Below are 14192 nucleotides of genomic sequence, written 5' to 3' on the forward strand. Positions count from 1 at the left end.
TTCATTAAATTTAAAAAAATTGTATCGGAAGTATTCTTAAAAAAAAACATAGTATTATTGTGAGAAGTGTAGAAATTATTAGTGACATATCTAGGATAGCTACCATTATCAGCCCATGGGGTAGGTATTATTAACTATTCCTATAACTAATAATTACAAAAGTATGTAAAATATTTGAAGACAGAAATTCCTGGTTCATTTATTCTTTCTTTCCTATAAGCAGGTTTTGAAATGGGAATTCTTTGCAAGAATTTAATCAAAAGAGAACTATCAGTTTCCCTAAGCTCATAAAACATTTTTTTAGATTCCACATGTAAGTATGATCATACAGTTTTTGTCTTTTTCTGTCTCACTATTTCACTTAGCTTAATGCCCTCAAGGTCTACCCATGCTGTTTCAGATAGTAGGGTTTCCTTTTTTCAATGGTTGGATAATATTCCATTATATTTGGAATATATTTTCTTTTTCTCTTCATCCATTGATGGATACTTAGGTTCTTTCCATGTCTTGGCTATTATAAACAATGCTGCAGTGAACGTGGGATACAGATATCTTTTTGAAATAGTGATTTTATTTCCTTTGAATATTCACCCAAAAGTGGAACTGCTGGATCAACTGGTAGTTCTGGTTTTAATATTCTAAGAAACCTCTATACTATTTTCCATATTGGCAATACCAATTTATATTTCCACCAATGCTCTGTAAATGTTCCCTTTTCTCCACATCTTCTCTAACACTTGTTACTTCTAGACTTTTTGATGATAGGCATTCTAACAGGTATGATGTGATATTACATTACAGTTTTGATTTGCATTTATCTAATGATGAGTGATGTTGAACATTTTTTCATGTAATTGTTAGCTATTTGTATGTTCCCTTTGGGAAAATGTATTCAATTCCACTGGCATTTTTTAATTGGGTCATTGTTTTGCTACTGAGCTGTACAAGTTCCTTATGTATTTTGGATATATACCTGTTTAGCAGATACAAGATTTGAAAATGTTTTTCCCTATTCTTTAAATTGCTTTTTCTTTTTGTTAATAATTTCAATTCTGTGCGGACTCTTTTTATTTATTTTTATTTTGTTTTGTTTCTAAGTTTTTGTTTAAATTCCAGTTACTTAACATACAATGTTATGTTAGTTTCAGGTGTACAGTATAGTGATTCAACACTTCCATATAATACACAGTGCTCATCACAGCAAGTACAATCCTTATTCCTCATTTTCTATTTCAGCTGTCCCTCCACCCACCTTCCTTTAATAACCATCAATTTATTCTCTACAATTGAATCTGTTTCTTGATTTGCTTCCCTCCCTCCTTTTTGTCCCTTTGTTCTTTTGTTTTGTTTCCAAATTCCACATATAAATGAAATCATGGTATTCATCTTCCTCTGACTGACATTTTTCTTAGCATAAAATATTCCCACTTTGGTAGTATGGATATTTAATATTAATGGTTCCAAAAAATGAGCATGTGTGTATTCTCTTTAATTGTTCTCATCAATGTCTTATAGTTTTTAGTATACAGATTTTTCACCTACTTTTGTGAAGTAATTGTAAGTGGGACTGTCTTCTTAATTTTTTTTCTGATAGTTCATTGTTAATGTATAGAAAAATAATTGATTTTATATATTGATTTTGTATCTAAAACTTTACTAAATTCATTAGTTTGAACAGTTTTTTGGTAAAGTCTTTAGGATTTTCTTAATTTCATGTCATCTATAAATACAGGCAGTTTTACTTCTTCCTTTCCTATTTGGATGCCTTTTATTTTTATTTTATTTAATTGCTCTGACTAATACTTCCAATGTAATGTCAAATAAATGTGTCCAGAGACAGGGGATAGGGTAGTGGGAGAAACGGGTGTAGTCAAAAGGTACAAATCTCCAGTTATAAGACAAATAAGTCAGGGATCCCTGGGTGGCGCAGCGGTTTAGTGCCTGCCTTTGGCCCAGGGCGTGATCCTGGAGACCCGGGATCGAATCCCACGTCGGGCTCCCTGCATGGAGCCTGCTTCTCCCTCTGCCTATGTCTCTGCCTCTCTCTCTCTCTCTCTGTGACTATCATAAATAAATAAAAGTTAACAAAAAAAATTTAAAAAAAATAAGACAAATAAGTCCTGGGAATGTAATGTACATCATGCTGACTATAATTAACAATATTGTATTATTTATTTGAATGTTGCTGAGAATAGATCTTAAAAGTTCTCATCACAAGAAAAATATAACTATATAAGGTGATGGATGTTAACTAAAGCTATTGTAATTATTTTTCAACATACACATTCATCATATCATTCAATTATACATTATAGTGTATAGCTGTCAATTGTATCTCAAAACTGGAGTCTAAAAGAAAGAACTTCAAGGAAAAATATGTAGGGGGGTGAGAAAAGCAGGAAAGGTAATGGGGAAAAAGCTTCAGGTGGTTTCAGGCAAAACTGTGTCACAACAGTAGCCTCAAGTGCAAAGGTATAATTCCAAGTACTTCTGGAAAAGGTTACTCTAGGAGCCCAAAAAAGCAGTCCTCCAGAAATAACAGGTATGAGCAGTTAGCATCAGGATCAGGGCCACAGGACTGCTATAATTACTCAACAAATTAGTTCCTTAATACACGATTGCTTGGTTAAGCAGAATAGAATTAAATTGTTTTTGCTAAATCTCCAAATCTTCCAAGTGAGAACATGGTGGTTGTTTGGTACCTTATAGATATCTATACAGATATCTTTTTGAAATAGTGATTTTATTTCCTTTGAATATTCATCCAAAAGTGGAATTGCTGGATCAACTGGTAGTTCTGGTTTTAATATTCTAAGAAACCTCTATACTATTTTCCATATTGGCAATACCAATTTATATTTCCACCAATGCTAACTTATAGAAGTTAGCATATGGATATGCACAAAATGATTGTAAAATATTTATAAATATTGCTTGATTTATTTACTTCACATAATATGAAAACTTTCTCATGTTTCCTTTCTGTATGCATATTTAAATCCAATAGGCCAGAACCTGTTTTGTGGACAAAGGATGGTGGAGAATTGCCAGATCCTGACCGAATGGTTGTGAGTGGTAGGGAGCTAAACATTCTTTTCCTGAACAAAACGGATAATGGTACATATCGATGTGAAGCCACAAACACCATTGGCCAAAGCAGCGCAGAGTATGTTCTCATTGTACATGGTGAGTACTTTTTTTGACTTCATTATATGTGAAAAAAATAAATGACCTGAAAAACTTTAAGATCACAGTCTTTAGAATAACAAAATTTTAAACAGGTTTTCTTTTTCTTTCAGAAGGACTTTTCATAAAAGATTCACAATTAATGTCTTCCAAGTCAAACTAATAAAATTAAATCACAGCACACTAAAAATAAAAATTATTTTTGTAAAAGGTTTTATTGCAAATATATGTTTTGTTAGTGACTAGTAAATAATGTTTTCCTTTAAATTTTGCAAATAAATGCTTTTCTTATAAATCACAATCATGAAAGCTATATTTACTTTAAGTTAATTTTGATTGTAATATCATAAAAATATACTATGTACTCTCTATGGTATGTTGCTGAGATGTAGCAAGGACAGATGTGTTTACTATTAATAACTACATTAATTTCTTATGAGCAATTATTTTAAATAGTCGCAGACACTTTTTTTCCCTGCACTAATATCACAATTTGACTAAATATAACAAAATGCCAGAAAGAAATTTCTGTACCCAAGACTGAGACAATCTCTGTTTTTCCAAACCTCGAGAAGCCACAATTGTTGTTCGTGAAATAGCTTTAACATATTGTTAGATAGAGATGAATTTTTATGAGATTGATAAATAATGCAATAAAAAATTAGTCAGGTTTCTTTATTGTAAGACTTCTCAGGGGTTATTAAATATGCCAGGGTATATTGTGAATTTCCAAGAGAAAGAAGCATTAAAGAATGTAAAATCGGGCAGCCCGGGTGGCTCAGTGGTTTAGCGCCGCCTTCAGTCCAGGGTGTGATCCTGGAGACCGGGGATCAAGTCCCATGTTGGGCTCCCTGCATGGAGCCTGCTTCTCCCTCTGCCTGTGTCTCTGCCTCTCTCTCTCCCTCTCTGTGTCTGTCATGAATAAATAAATAAAATTAAAAAAGAAAGAATGTAAAATCTTCCGCATATTTCACCATGAAAATGTTTTCTAAGACAGTTATTGTGTTTTATGTAATATTACAGAATTCCAAAAGAGTGTTTTATAAAACATGATGCTTTAATAAATCCAGTGTCTCTTACAAACCATGGAGAGACTATATTTGTTTGATATCTTTCCCATAAATATAATTTAAAACTATTATAAGAAGCATGAATTAGTTCTGTGCCTTTCCAAAAAAGAATTTGGGGGGAGAGAGTAAAGTCTAATTCTTTGTGAAGAAATTTTATTTTAGGGAAAAACAATTAATTCAGTTTGTGTTTTATTCCCCAGGTACTTATTTTATGATGCAGGCTAAAATTGGAGAAAAAGAATATATTAAATCAATATACAACTTACCTATTCTCAAATTACTTTAATGTATGCAGTCTCTCAATTCTTAATACCACTTTGCTATTGAAGGCAAATGAAGGCTTGCATTAAATAGACTGTCCACATATAAAGCCCTTGAATGATATAGCTGAAGATCAATTTCTAGCATCCTATGAATTGTGCGGATTACAACTTTTGGGAAACATCAGCCTAATCCAATTAAACTCATAAATTGGAACTAAATGTGTTAAAGCCCTGTAGACACACCCTAACAGGCTTACCGCTGGAAAGAGTATAACAGCACTAAGTGTGTCAAGGAGATAAGTTAGATCCTTGGAGCGAGACCCAAGAGTAGCTCTGAGTTCATGCTGACCTATATGTGTAGATTGTGCAGCCATGGAAGTGAAGTCTGATTCACTTTGAGCTTTCTAAGTGGTTCTCACTAACAGTTCTTGGGAACCTGAGGGCATGTTGTATAGCATGTCACGTTGTGTCGACAGCAATATGACATAAAGAATATAAAGAATTAGAAGGGAAGTGATAGAAAAATAATATACTTAGATGAAAAGTATACCATTCCTTTTTTTTTTTTTTTAATAATTCAAGTGGAGCAAATGCATATGTTTTCCCAGTGTTTGCAAGCTAGCCAACAGCATGATTTTCTAAATAGCCAAGCCACCTTTAGGTATTTGGCAGTTGACATATTTCTAATAAATACTTCCCTAACCACTTTGTAAGAAGTCATTTTTGGCTTTGCTTTTTGAACTACAATTCATCAAAAGCACCCCATAGATTAATGTTATTCATGCTGCTAGATAAATGCTGTGAAGTTCAACAGTAGTTTACCTAGGATTATTGACACAAGTAATGAGAGGTTCGATGAAACAGTGAAACCGTATTACACTGTGTTTTCAAAGGGCTCCAATTGGGCTCATTACAAAATAAAGTTGTTGTTTTTTTTCCCTCTTCGCACATAGGGTATAATGTTTCATTAGTCACTGGTTGTATAAATATAAAAAGCTACTCTCTTCTGTTAATGGTTTGGTTGTTTCAAAACCCTACTAAATGATGAAATTTGAGTGGCATTTCGATCTATAATGAATGCTGTATGCATTTCGGAATGGAGTGATAAGTGATCATTTGTGAGAACTTTACCCTTTTATCTTTTACACCAAGGTTGATTTTACATTAGCTGTGATAATTTAATATAGCTCTAGCACAGAAAGGCCTTTCATGAGCTGAGGCTGTCTTTGACTCTACCACAGTTGCCTAGGTTCTATTGATTCTTAACTTGATGGAGGTCTGAACACTTTCCTGTGAAATCATCTGCTATCTAGATGCCATCCTAATGATTAGATTTTATTCTTTGGGTGTCAGTGGAAGTACATTATTTAAATGTTATCACATTTAATTGTTAACAGCATTGACATTTTGTGTTGTGGACACTGGAGAGCTTCTCTCCCCCTCCTAATTATACCTTTACAAATTTCAGCCTTAGAACTACAGATGGTGATTTGAAACTGCCAGTCTACAATTCACCCTCAGTGAAAGGTTTAAAGAAATTTAGCATACAAGTACTTGTAGGATAAAATATTAAGCTTATGAAACATTTGTTCTGTATAAGTTTCATTAGAAAAAAGTAGCATTTTTCATTAACAAGCTCAGCAATGGAAAAATTTATCTGTTGAATTGGTAACCTTAGTTAAACTATTAATTCATATGAGCAGAATAGTGTTTTGTTTTCTTTTGTTTTTTGCTTCTGTATAAAAATATTGAAGTCATTCTCATGTTTTCATTGCCACCATGCTATTTATTTATTTAGAAGGTCTGATTATTTCCATGTTAGTGGTTTTTAAACATACTACTCCATTGTATTTACTATTTGGAAAACTTAGAATATGAGAAAAATTCATTAATTCACCCAATACATATTTAGCATTTAACTACTGAATGCAAAAGCACTATAGGAATAAATGTGAATAGAACTCAAGTTGGGAATTTAACATGGAAGATAAGCTTTCAAGTAGTTATAATACCAAAATGAAAGAATTACAGGAGGATGGACATATAATGGTGTAACCATTTGGAGTCTTTAAGAGTGTGGTCCAAGTGTCTAGAATTAAAATTATCTATCTATATATCTATCTGTATAGTAACACAGCACTTCTGAATTCTTCAAAGACAAATGGTATACATCATAAATGGCAGTAGGCAGCAAAGTGCCAGGGCCATATGTATGCAATAAATCAAACTATTATCATTATATTACTAGTAATCTTAAGATACCAAAGGGAATCTCAATCCAATGCTCTGGTAAAAAATCTTACCCAAGAGTTGCATGCAATTTAGTGCCCAAAATCTTCCCTGAAGGGGAAGATTTACCCAGAGGACAAATTAGATTATGTCTATTGAAAAATGAGAAAATTGTAAATTCTTGCTAACTAGGCAACAGAGGATATCTTAACAATTCAACAGTATAACAATTAGTTACCTACAGAGTGCAGGATAAATTCATAATTACTCTTGGTTCTCTAATGTGACATCAAGTTCAGAGGATTTAGATAAAATATCTTCTTCCCAAGCAAGGACTTCCCAGTTATGCATCTTCCAGTATAGGGAACATAACAGATATCTTGTTATCACACAAGGGATGGCTATAGAGAATTACAGATGACCTTAGGCTAATCTTATTTTGGGGATAGAAGCAACTCAAGTTCTACTATTTATTTGTCATCACCTAGTGCAAAGTGTTTGTTCTTTGAAAGTGTCAGAAACATATAGCACCCAGGAAATTTTGAGAAAGAATTTGGAGAGTGAGATACACAAATCAGTACATCTCTTCCAAATCTGAAATTTTTTTCTTTCTCTGCACTCCCAATACCTTTTTAGTCCCTTCACACTATACTCATGCTAGAGAAATTTGTAACCACTCCTCAAAATACAAATGGAAGAAGAATAGAGCCTATGGAACTCCTTGGTATCATCTGTACCCTCAAAACCCTCCACAGGATTTGGGAAGAGATACAATGCAAGCAGAAAACAATGAGTAGTATATTTCTTCTTGTACCAGTAGCAGTACCATCTATGGGGAGGCCCAGATCGTAGGAGAGCATTCCAAGGAATCCAATGAGTTTCAGTGGAGAACCCACTCCACTCAGAACCCAACTCAGAGTTGTTTCAGATGCTCAGAGTCTGCATGATATTTCCCATCTCTCCTGAAACATATTCTTTCTGTTATCATAATAGCCCTTATATGAAATTTAAAATTATTTTACCACTGTTCTAATATCCTTTACTTCATTATTTTTCTACTTGTGTGAATAAGCTTTTGTAACAATTCATTACTTCTTCATTATTTTAACTTACTATTCCTGTTTTGAATAAAATTACCCACCACATATCCTTCCATATTTTTACTTTTATGTATACATATTTTGCTTTTCTAGCAAATTTTATCTTAATGACCACATAAAAATAAGTAAAGTTCTCCATAACTATTATTATCATAGCAGAAAGTAAAAAATAATAAAAAGCTTCTTTATGTTTCTGTAATGTCAGTTTACTGACAGTCACTGACTTGATATCTATAAAATATCACTTGACAGTTATAGTTTGTTTGATCATGTGTCCATTGGATTGAATACTGATGAAAAATAAGATGTTGCTTTTTTTGTTTCCAGGATTAATTTACCTCAGAAATCACACACACACACACACACACACACACACACACACACACACTCTATAGGTCCATCACATTTTATTGGTAGTTAATAAGAACCATTCAAAAGTAAGAACTCATAAAGAGTGTTTCAGATTTTCAATAGTAAGAAGGAATATTGTGCTAGAAATATCTGCGTGTTTTAGTCTAGTGAAAGGTATCAAGCTATTAAGTATGCCTTTTCAACTTTTAAAAATCAATGCAACTACTATATTCATGTCACTCTGCTTTTATTGTAAATAATAAATATCAAAAATACTCAGAGACAGTTATATGCACAGATATTACAGACATCTGCAACGAGCCAAGCACCTACCTTTGTTGCTCATTTAGACATGTATCTTTTTCAGAGACATGGAAGTACAGATTCACTTTCAACCTTCAGTGCTGATTTTCCCTTTCACTTGATTTGCTTCCTGTGGGAGAGAGGCAAATTGAGTAATGGAGGGTGGACTTCCTTTCATGTTAGCAAACATTTCTGAGTCATCTATCATCTCCTTTAAATATTTCACTAGGGTATAGGATATGAATTCAGTTGCTTTAGGGTTATTAGTAATCTTAAATTTAGCAAAATAATTAATGCATGTACACATTAATGGGGTGATAACTATGCAACAGATTAGGAATATCATAAACTTGTTTTTAAACTTAACTTACCACAGAACTAAGCAACCATGATTATAATACATGTTTCTATACTTACAGGGTATGTTACACATATTCATGTCACGATTATCAATGCTTTGAAAACTATTGAGAACCCTCATCACATTAAAATGGAAAATGCACTCCAATGCTTCATAGTAAATATGCAGCTTACTATTACATTTACCCAACAATGGGACATTTAGAAACAATAAGAGGCTACATGATTTTTTTCCTCTTAGTTGTAGTGTTAGGCAAGGTGATACAGATCAGTGTAGAACTAAAAGAGTGAATCTTTGAGCTCATATGGGTGGGTGGGCAGTGAGAAAGAGAAGCCTGGATTATGGACAGTTGCATAGCCTAGTAAAAATTAAAAAGGGATTCAGCTAAAATCTGTTCCCTCACACAGAAACAGACCTACCAGTTGGTAAATTAATTCTATGTACTCATAATGAGCATTTTTCCTTTGGAGAAGCTTTCTTTAGAAGCATAGATGGGAAAATACACAGTGTAGGAAGAAAAGGAGAGAAAATACATCCATATGGAGCAACAAACAGTGCACTAATGGAAGAGCCCTATGGTTGCTGCTCTCATCTCTGGTTGAGAGTTTGCAGACAGTAAACTAGTTGGATGATTCTTAAAACAGTACCTTCTTTAATCGCTGAGATAAAACATGTCATTTCTGGACATGAATAAAGGAGGGAGAGCTGTGAAGCCTGTGGGAAAGGATACCTCTGACTGGATAAATTGCTGTTGAACTCTGCAGAGAGAAGTGGAATGGGATCAAATAGTGGAGTCAGGAGCACTGTTTCGTTATAGAACATTTAAAAAGTTGCATATGTGCAGGCATACTTACTTAGCTCAGAGTTGAGTTTTAATTCCATCTCTTTGTTTTCAGATGAGCATGAATTAGATAAACTAAGGTTTTACCTTTCAGAGTAAAAATTCCAAAGATGCCACTCTTCCACTTCGAAGTAAATGTTCCTATGTTACTTACATGGACCTCTGGCTCAAATGTCCATGGGGAAAACCCACATTCCAGGCTGAATGGAAGGGAGTCCACCACACAACAATTTTAGCATTTTAAATATCTTTTCTTACACTAGTTATCCATGATCTTTTTTATCAGTTGCAGTGAGGTAAACATAAGAAAAAAGAATCCATGACACTCAGTCTTTCTAGGTTTTTTATGTGGAAATAAGGCTAGGTTGTAGCTTTACAAAGATGTGCAAAGCTCTTCTACTCAAGTGTATGAGCATTAATGGGCTCATTCATTAGAGAAAGGAAGCAGTATTCAAGTCCATGGGGGGGGGGGGCATTTGTTTGTTTTCTTTCTTTTTTTTTTTAATGTGGGCATTTGTTTTAAAAAAATAATGGCACACCCAACTACAAGATACAGATCTTTCATAACACCTGCTTGGTTGCTTCTTACAATGTACTTTTTACTAACATTGTAACAATACATCCTGTGCTTATTCCAGAATCTAAGAACTATCTTAGACCTCTCTTTACCCTTATATGCAGTTCATCAGCAAGTTCTGTTGACACTATTTCCAAACCATATTTTTAGTATGTCTGCTTCTCTCCTTTAGTCTCTCTAGCCTAGAGAAACATCTGTGTCTGTAATCTCCTTCCCACACAGCTGTAATATATAGATGTTTTAAATACATATTCCTTCATATCTTTCCTCGATTTGAATTTTTCCAAAGGCGTTTCATCACATGTAGGATAAAACCCAAATCCCTTTAACTAGAGTACTAAGCCCTGCATACCTACCTGTGTGCCATCTCTTCACTCTCTACCCAATCACTTGTTTCCCTGTTCCTCTTTCCACTCCTCTAAGACATCAAGCTCATTCTCTTTTCAGGAAGTTGCTTCTGTCCAGAATGCTTGAGCAGGAAGTACAAGGAATCCTGTCATATATGCTGGTATTTGCAAGAATGATTTCTTATCATTCAGATTTTGATTAAATGGATCTTCTGAAAGGCCATTTCTCTTCTTCTCCGATCTAAAATGGCCTCAATCATGCATCACTTAATTTTAATTATCTGTAGATCTTTTAACAGTATTTGGTATTTTAGTTGTTTACTCGTATATTATATTTTATAAATGTGTATATATATACATATGCATTTATGTATATATATTATATGTTATATATAAATGTATCTGTACATGTGAATAAGTTATATATCTACCCAGTAGATTATGACTTTCTTAAAGGCAGAAATCTTATGAGTCTCATTTATTTCTATATCTCTACCTCTTAGAATAAGGCCTTCTAAATAGTAAGCAATCAATCAATATTCTTTAATGATTATAAATTCCTTTGTCTCTTTCTGCATATCTCTATCTTTGTCTCTCCCTCTTTTCAACAGAATAAACTTTAATAAAATAATATATATGTACATAGATACATATATACATAAACACCCATATCCACATATATTCATATATTTATGTGTGTGTCCATGTGTATACTTCCCTGGCTTCTGAACAAAATTAGGGAAACCAATATTCATTCTTTGGTGACCAAAACCAAGACCTTTGGGTTTCATCTCATATTAGGAAAAAAAGTGAGATAAAGAGATATATTTATTTGGCAATCCATATGTAAATGGTGCCTTATATAGTTAAGCAATACACAAAATGAACAACCGTGTATAGAATAATTACTATCATCAATAGAAATTAGAACACGTCTGTGATTGACTTCACATGTCTGTTTTTGTTTTGTTTTGTTTTGTTTTGTTTGTGAAATTCTGTGACTTTTGCTTACTGAAAATTGGATTTGTTCTTTGGAAGTCTATAACATCAGTTATAAAGATAACATTTGTTTCTGGCCAAATATAATTTTTTCCCTGAGAATCTCTATCACAATGCTATACTACCTAATATTTTTATTATTTCAGGGAATCTTTCTTATCTACTACACACAAGTGCTAAGTCAAGAACTGAAGATCCCCAAAGAAATAAATAAATAAACATTCCTACTATGCCTAGACTTACTTGGCAAAAATTCAAAAGTGAAGAATTTTTCACTCCTGTCTTTCACCATGATACAACTTCAGAGACGTCTTCAGGGTCCCTTCATTAACTGTAATAAACTAGAATATTCCATGAGACACATTCAGGAGAATATGAAATTCCATAGTTAGTTTTAAATGTCAATAAGTTGGGGCAAGTTATCAGTTTGTATAACTAAATCCCAAGTGGGAACCAGTTTACTTAATAATCTATTGTAAGGTTAAGAAAAACCTGGCTTTGTGTGAGAACTCTGAACATTAGGGATGTGGGTCAGTATCGGGATTTCTCAGTTAGTATTTTTGCCTCCAGAACATACTTCCCCTTTGTATATTCATATTTGATTTGAGTTTTTCTTTAATGGGTGACAGAACTATTTTTACAAAGAAGACTTTTATCCTCACAGAACTTAAAGTATTTGACCAAATCATCTGATGTACTTTTTGGTAAAGTACTTTTAAGAAAGAACTCACCGTACTGAAGTAGGTGGAGCTAAATAATGTAGGATCATCCTCTTGGAAGGATTTTTTCCCACTTTAAATTTTATTTTACATTTGTGAGTGTGGAATGTGAAGGAATATTTTAAAAGAAAAAAAATCATACATTTTTTTCAAACAACAGACTGATTTTAATCATAAGCTTTTCTTGTATAGAACTGTTGGTTACCACCTAGCTTAAAATTGTAGTACTTTTCATTTTTTAGAAGCAGCTTTTTTTATTGTTATCGTATAAGAATTCCATTTAGCACGCAAAGCCAGTTGAAGCTATCAGGGGGATGAAAAGGGATTCATTCAAATCTAATTTTTAAAAGGGTTGCTTTTTATGAAGCTGATGAGGTTACCTTATGACTCTCGAGGAGGAAGCATGCACAGGCAAGTTGAGGCCTTGTCAACCTGGTGGTTGTCATTTAAGTAAGAGCCTTGGTGCTATTACCCATTCTTATGCTATACTCCAAACAGGCTGCTACATGTAGCTGAACATAATGGGAACAGGTAAATGTCCCTCTCTGCACAGGTAAAAAGGCAAATACAGTACATTTTTCCTCTTACAATTGCTTCCAATGGCAGTGCAATTATCAGGAAGAAGGTTAAGGATGCCCTATTATTTTTAAGGTTAGGAAATGTGAATCATTTCTTTCAAAAGGACACTTCTTGCCTTAATACTTCTAATATATGTTGAGTTTTGACCATTCTGTATCCCCACTAATAATCCTTGGTTTGGATTCACTCTTGATTACCCTTGGACCACCCTAGGGAGTTAGTGACATAAAGCAAAAAGAAAGTAGACATATGGAGTCCAGACTAAATGGTAGCAATTTTTCTCCTTATTGAACACTAGTCCTTAGAGAGAAACAAGCAGCTTGGGCTTCTGGGACTCTTTAGACTTAATTTTGCTTAGAAAATCCATTCTGAATGGGCCAGAATGCCATTTTTAAAAAGAGAAGCTGCCAGAAAACAAAACAGGTTGACAAGTTAGAAATTATTGCACACTGCATTTGTAGAGAACAGAACATACCTTTAACCTGAAAAGCTCGTTATTGGAAAAAAGGTGCTACACCATTCTTCAATTTATTGTATACAGTGCTTGTTGGAACTGATTTCATTTTAACAAGGTTATACAGGATCTCTTGCTCTAATAAGCTCCAGTAACAAAATGTGGTTACATTTTTTTTTAATTCCTTCATTAGGATGTGATTAAAAAGGGCACTTTTCTATTATTTGAATTGGATGATTTGATTTAGAGCTCTAACACTTTTTAAAAATTGAAAACCATGGTCAGAACATAAGATTCTTTAGTGTTTTGCATTGTAATTTTTTTTAAATAATCATTTAGACTTGAAGACTCTCAGCAGCAGAAATTTCTAAAAACACCATCTCATATGTGGTAATTGGAAGGAGGGGGCATTTTTTTTTTTGCACAAATTAACCATGACTAAGGCTCAATTACAGATTCATGTTATTAAAAATGATACTATTCTATATCTATTGACATCATTGTTGTTACCACCAGTAGGAGCATTATTTATATAGTACCAGTCAAACTCAAAGCATAGAACAGTCCCTGAAGGAAGCACAGGACTGTATCATGAATTCTGTTCTCTTTATCTTATCATCTTGGTGGCTTGTGGGAAAACAAAAACAAAAACAAAATATAAAAACAAGCAATGCATATTAGTGCCATATAAATGTTATAGCCTCCCCATCTTCAACCACTGATTTCATGAAGAGCTTTGATATATGTTCTGTGTACTGTGTACTATATTATAAATAAGAGAGTAATAGAGTGTATTCATTGATTATGTAAATC

The 14192-nt window shown here is 33.4% G+C and overlaps 1 protein-coding gene across 4 annotated transcripts in view; it reads left to right on the forward strand.

Moving 5' to 3' along the window:
* Nucleotides 1–14192, forward strand: part of CADM2 (cell adhesion molecule 2) — a 1056396-nt gene that overhangs the window by 964641 nt on the left and 77563 nt on the right. For all 4 annotated transcript variants that reach the window (XM_072738161.1, XM_072738162.1, XM_072738159.1 and 1 more), the window contains one exon: nucleotides 3008–3186. In XM_072738161.1, the coding sequence (XP_072594262.1) occupies nucleotides 3008–3186 (179 nt within the window). The remainder of the gene's footprint in view (nucleotides 1–3007; nucleotides 3187–14192) is intronic.

This window comes from Vulpes vulpes, chromosome 15 (genome assembly GCF_048418805.1).
Source record: "Vulpes vulpes isolate BD-2025 chromosome 15, VulVul3, whole genome shotgun sequence".
Taxonomy (NCBI): Eukaryota; Metazoa; Chordata; class Mammalia; order Carnivora; family Canidae; genus Vulpes; species Vulpes vulpes.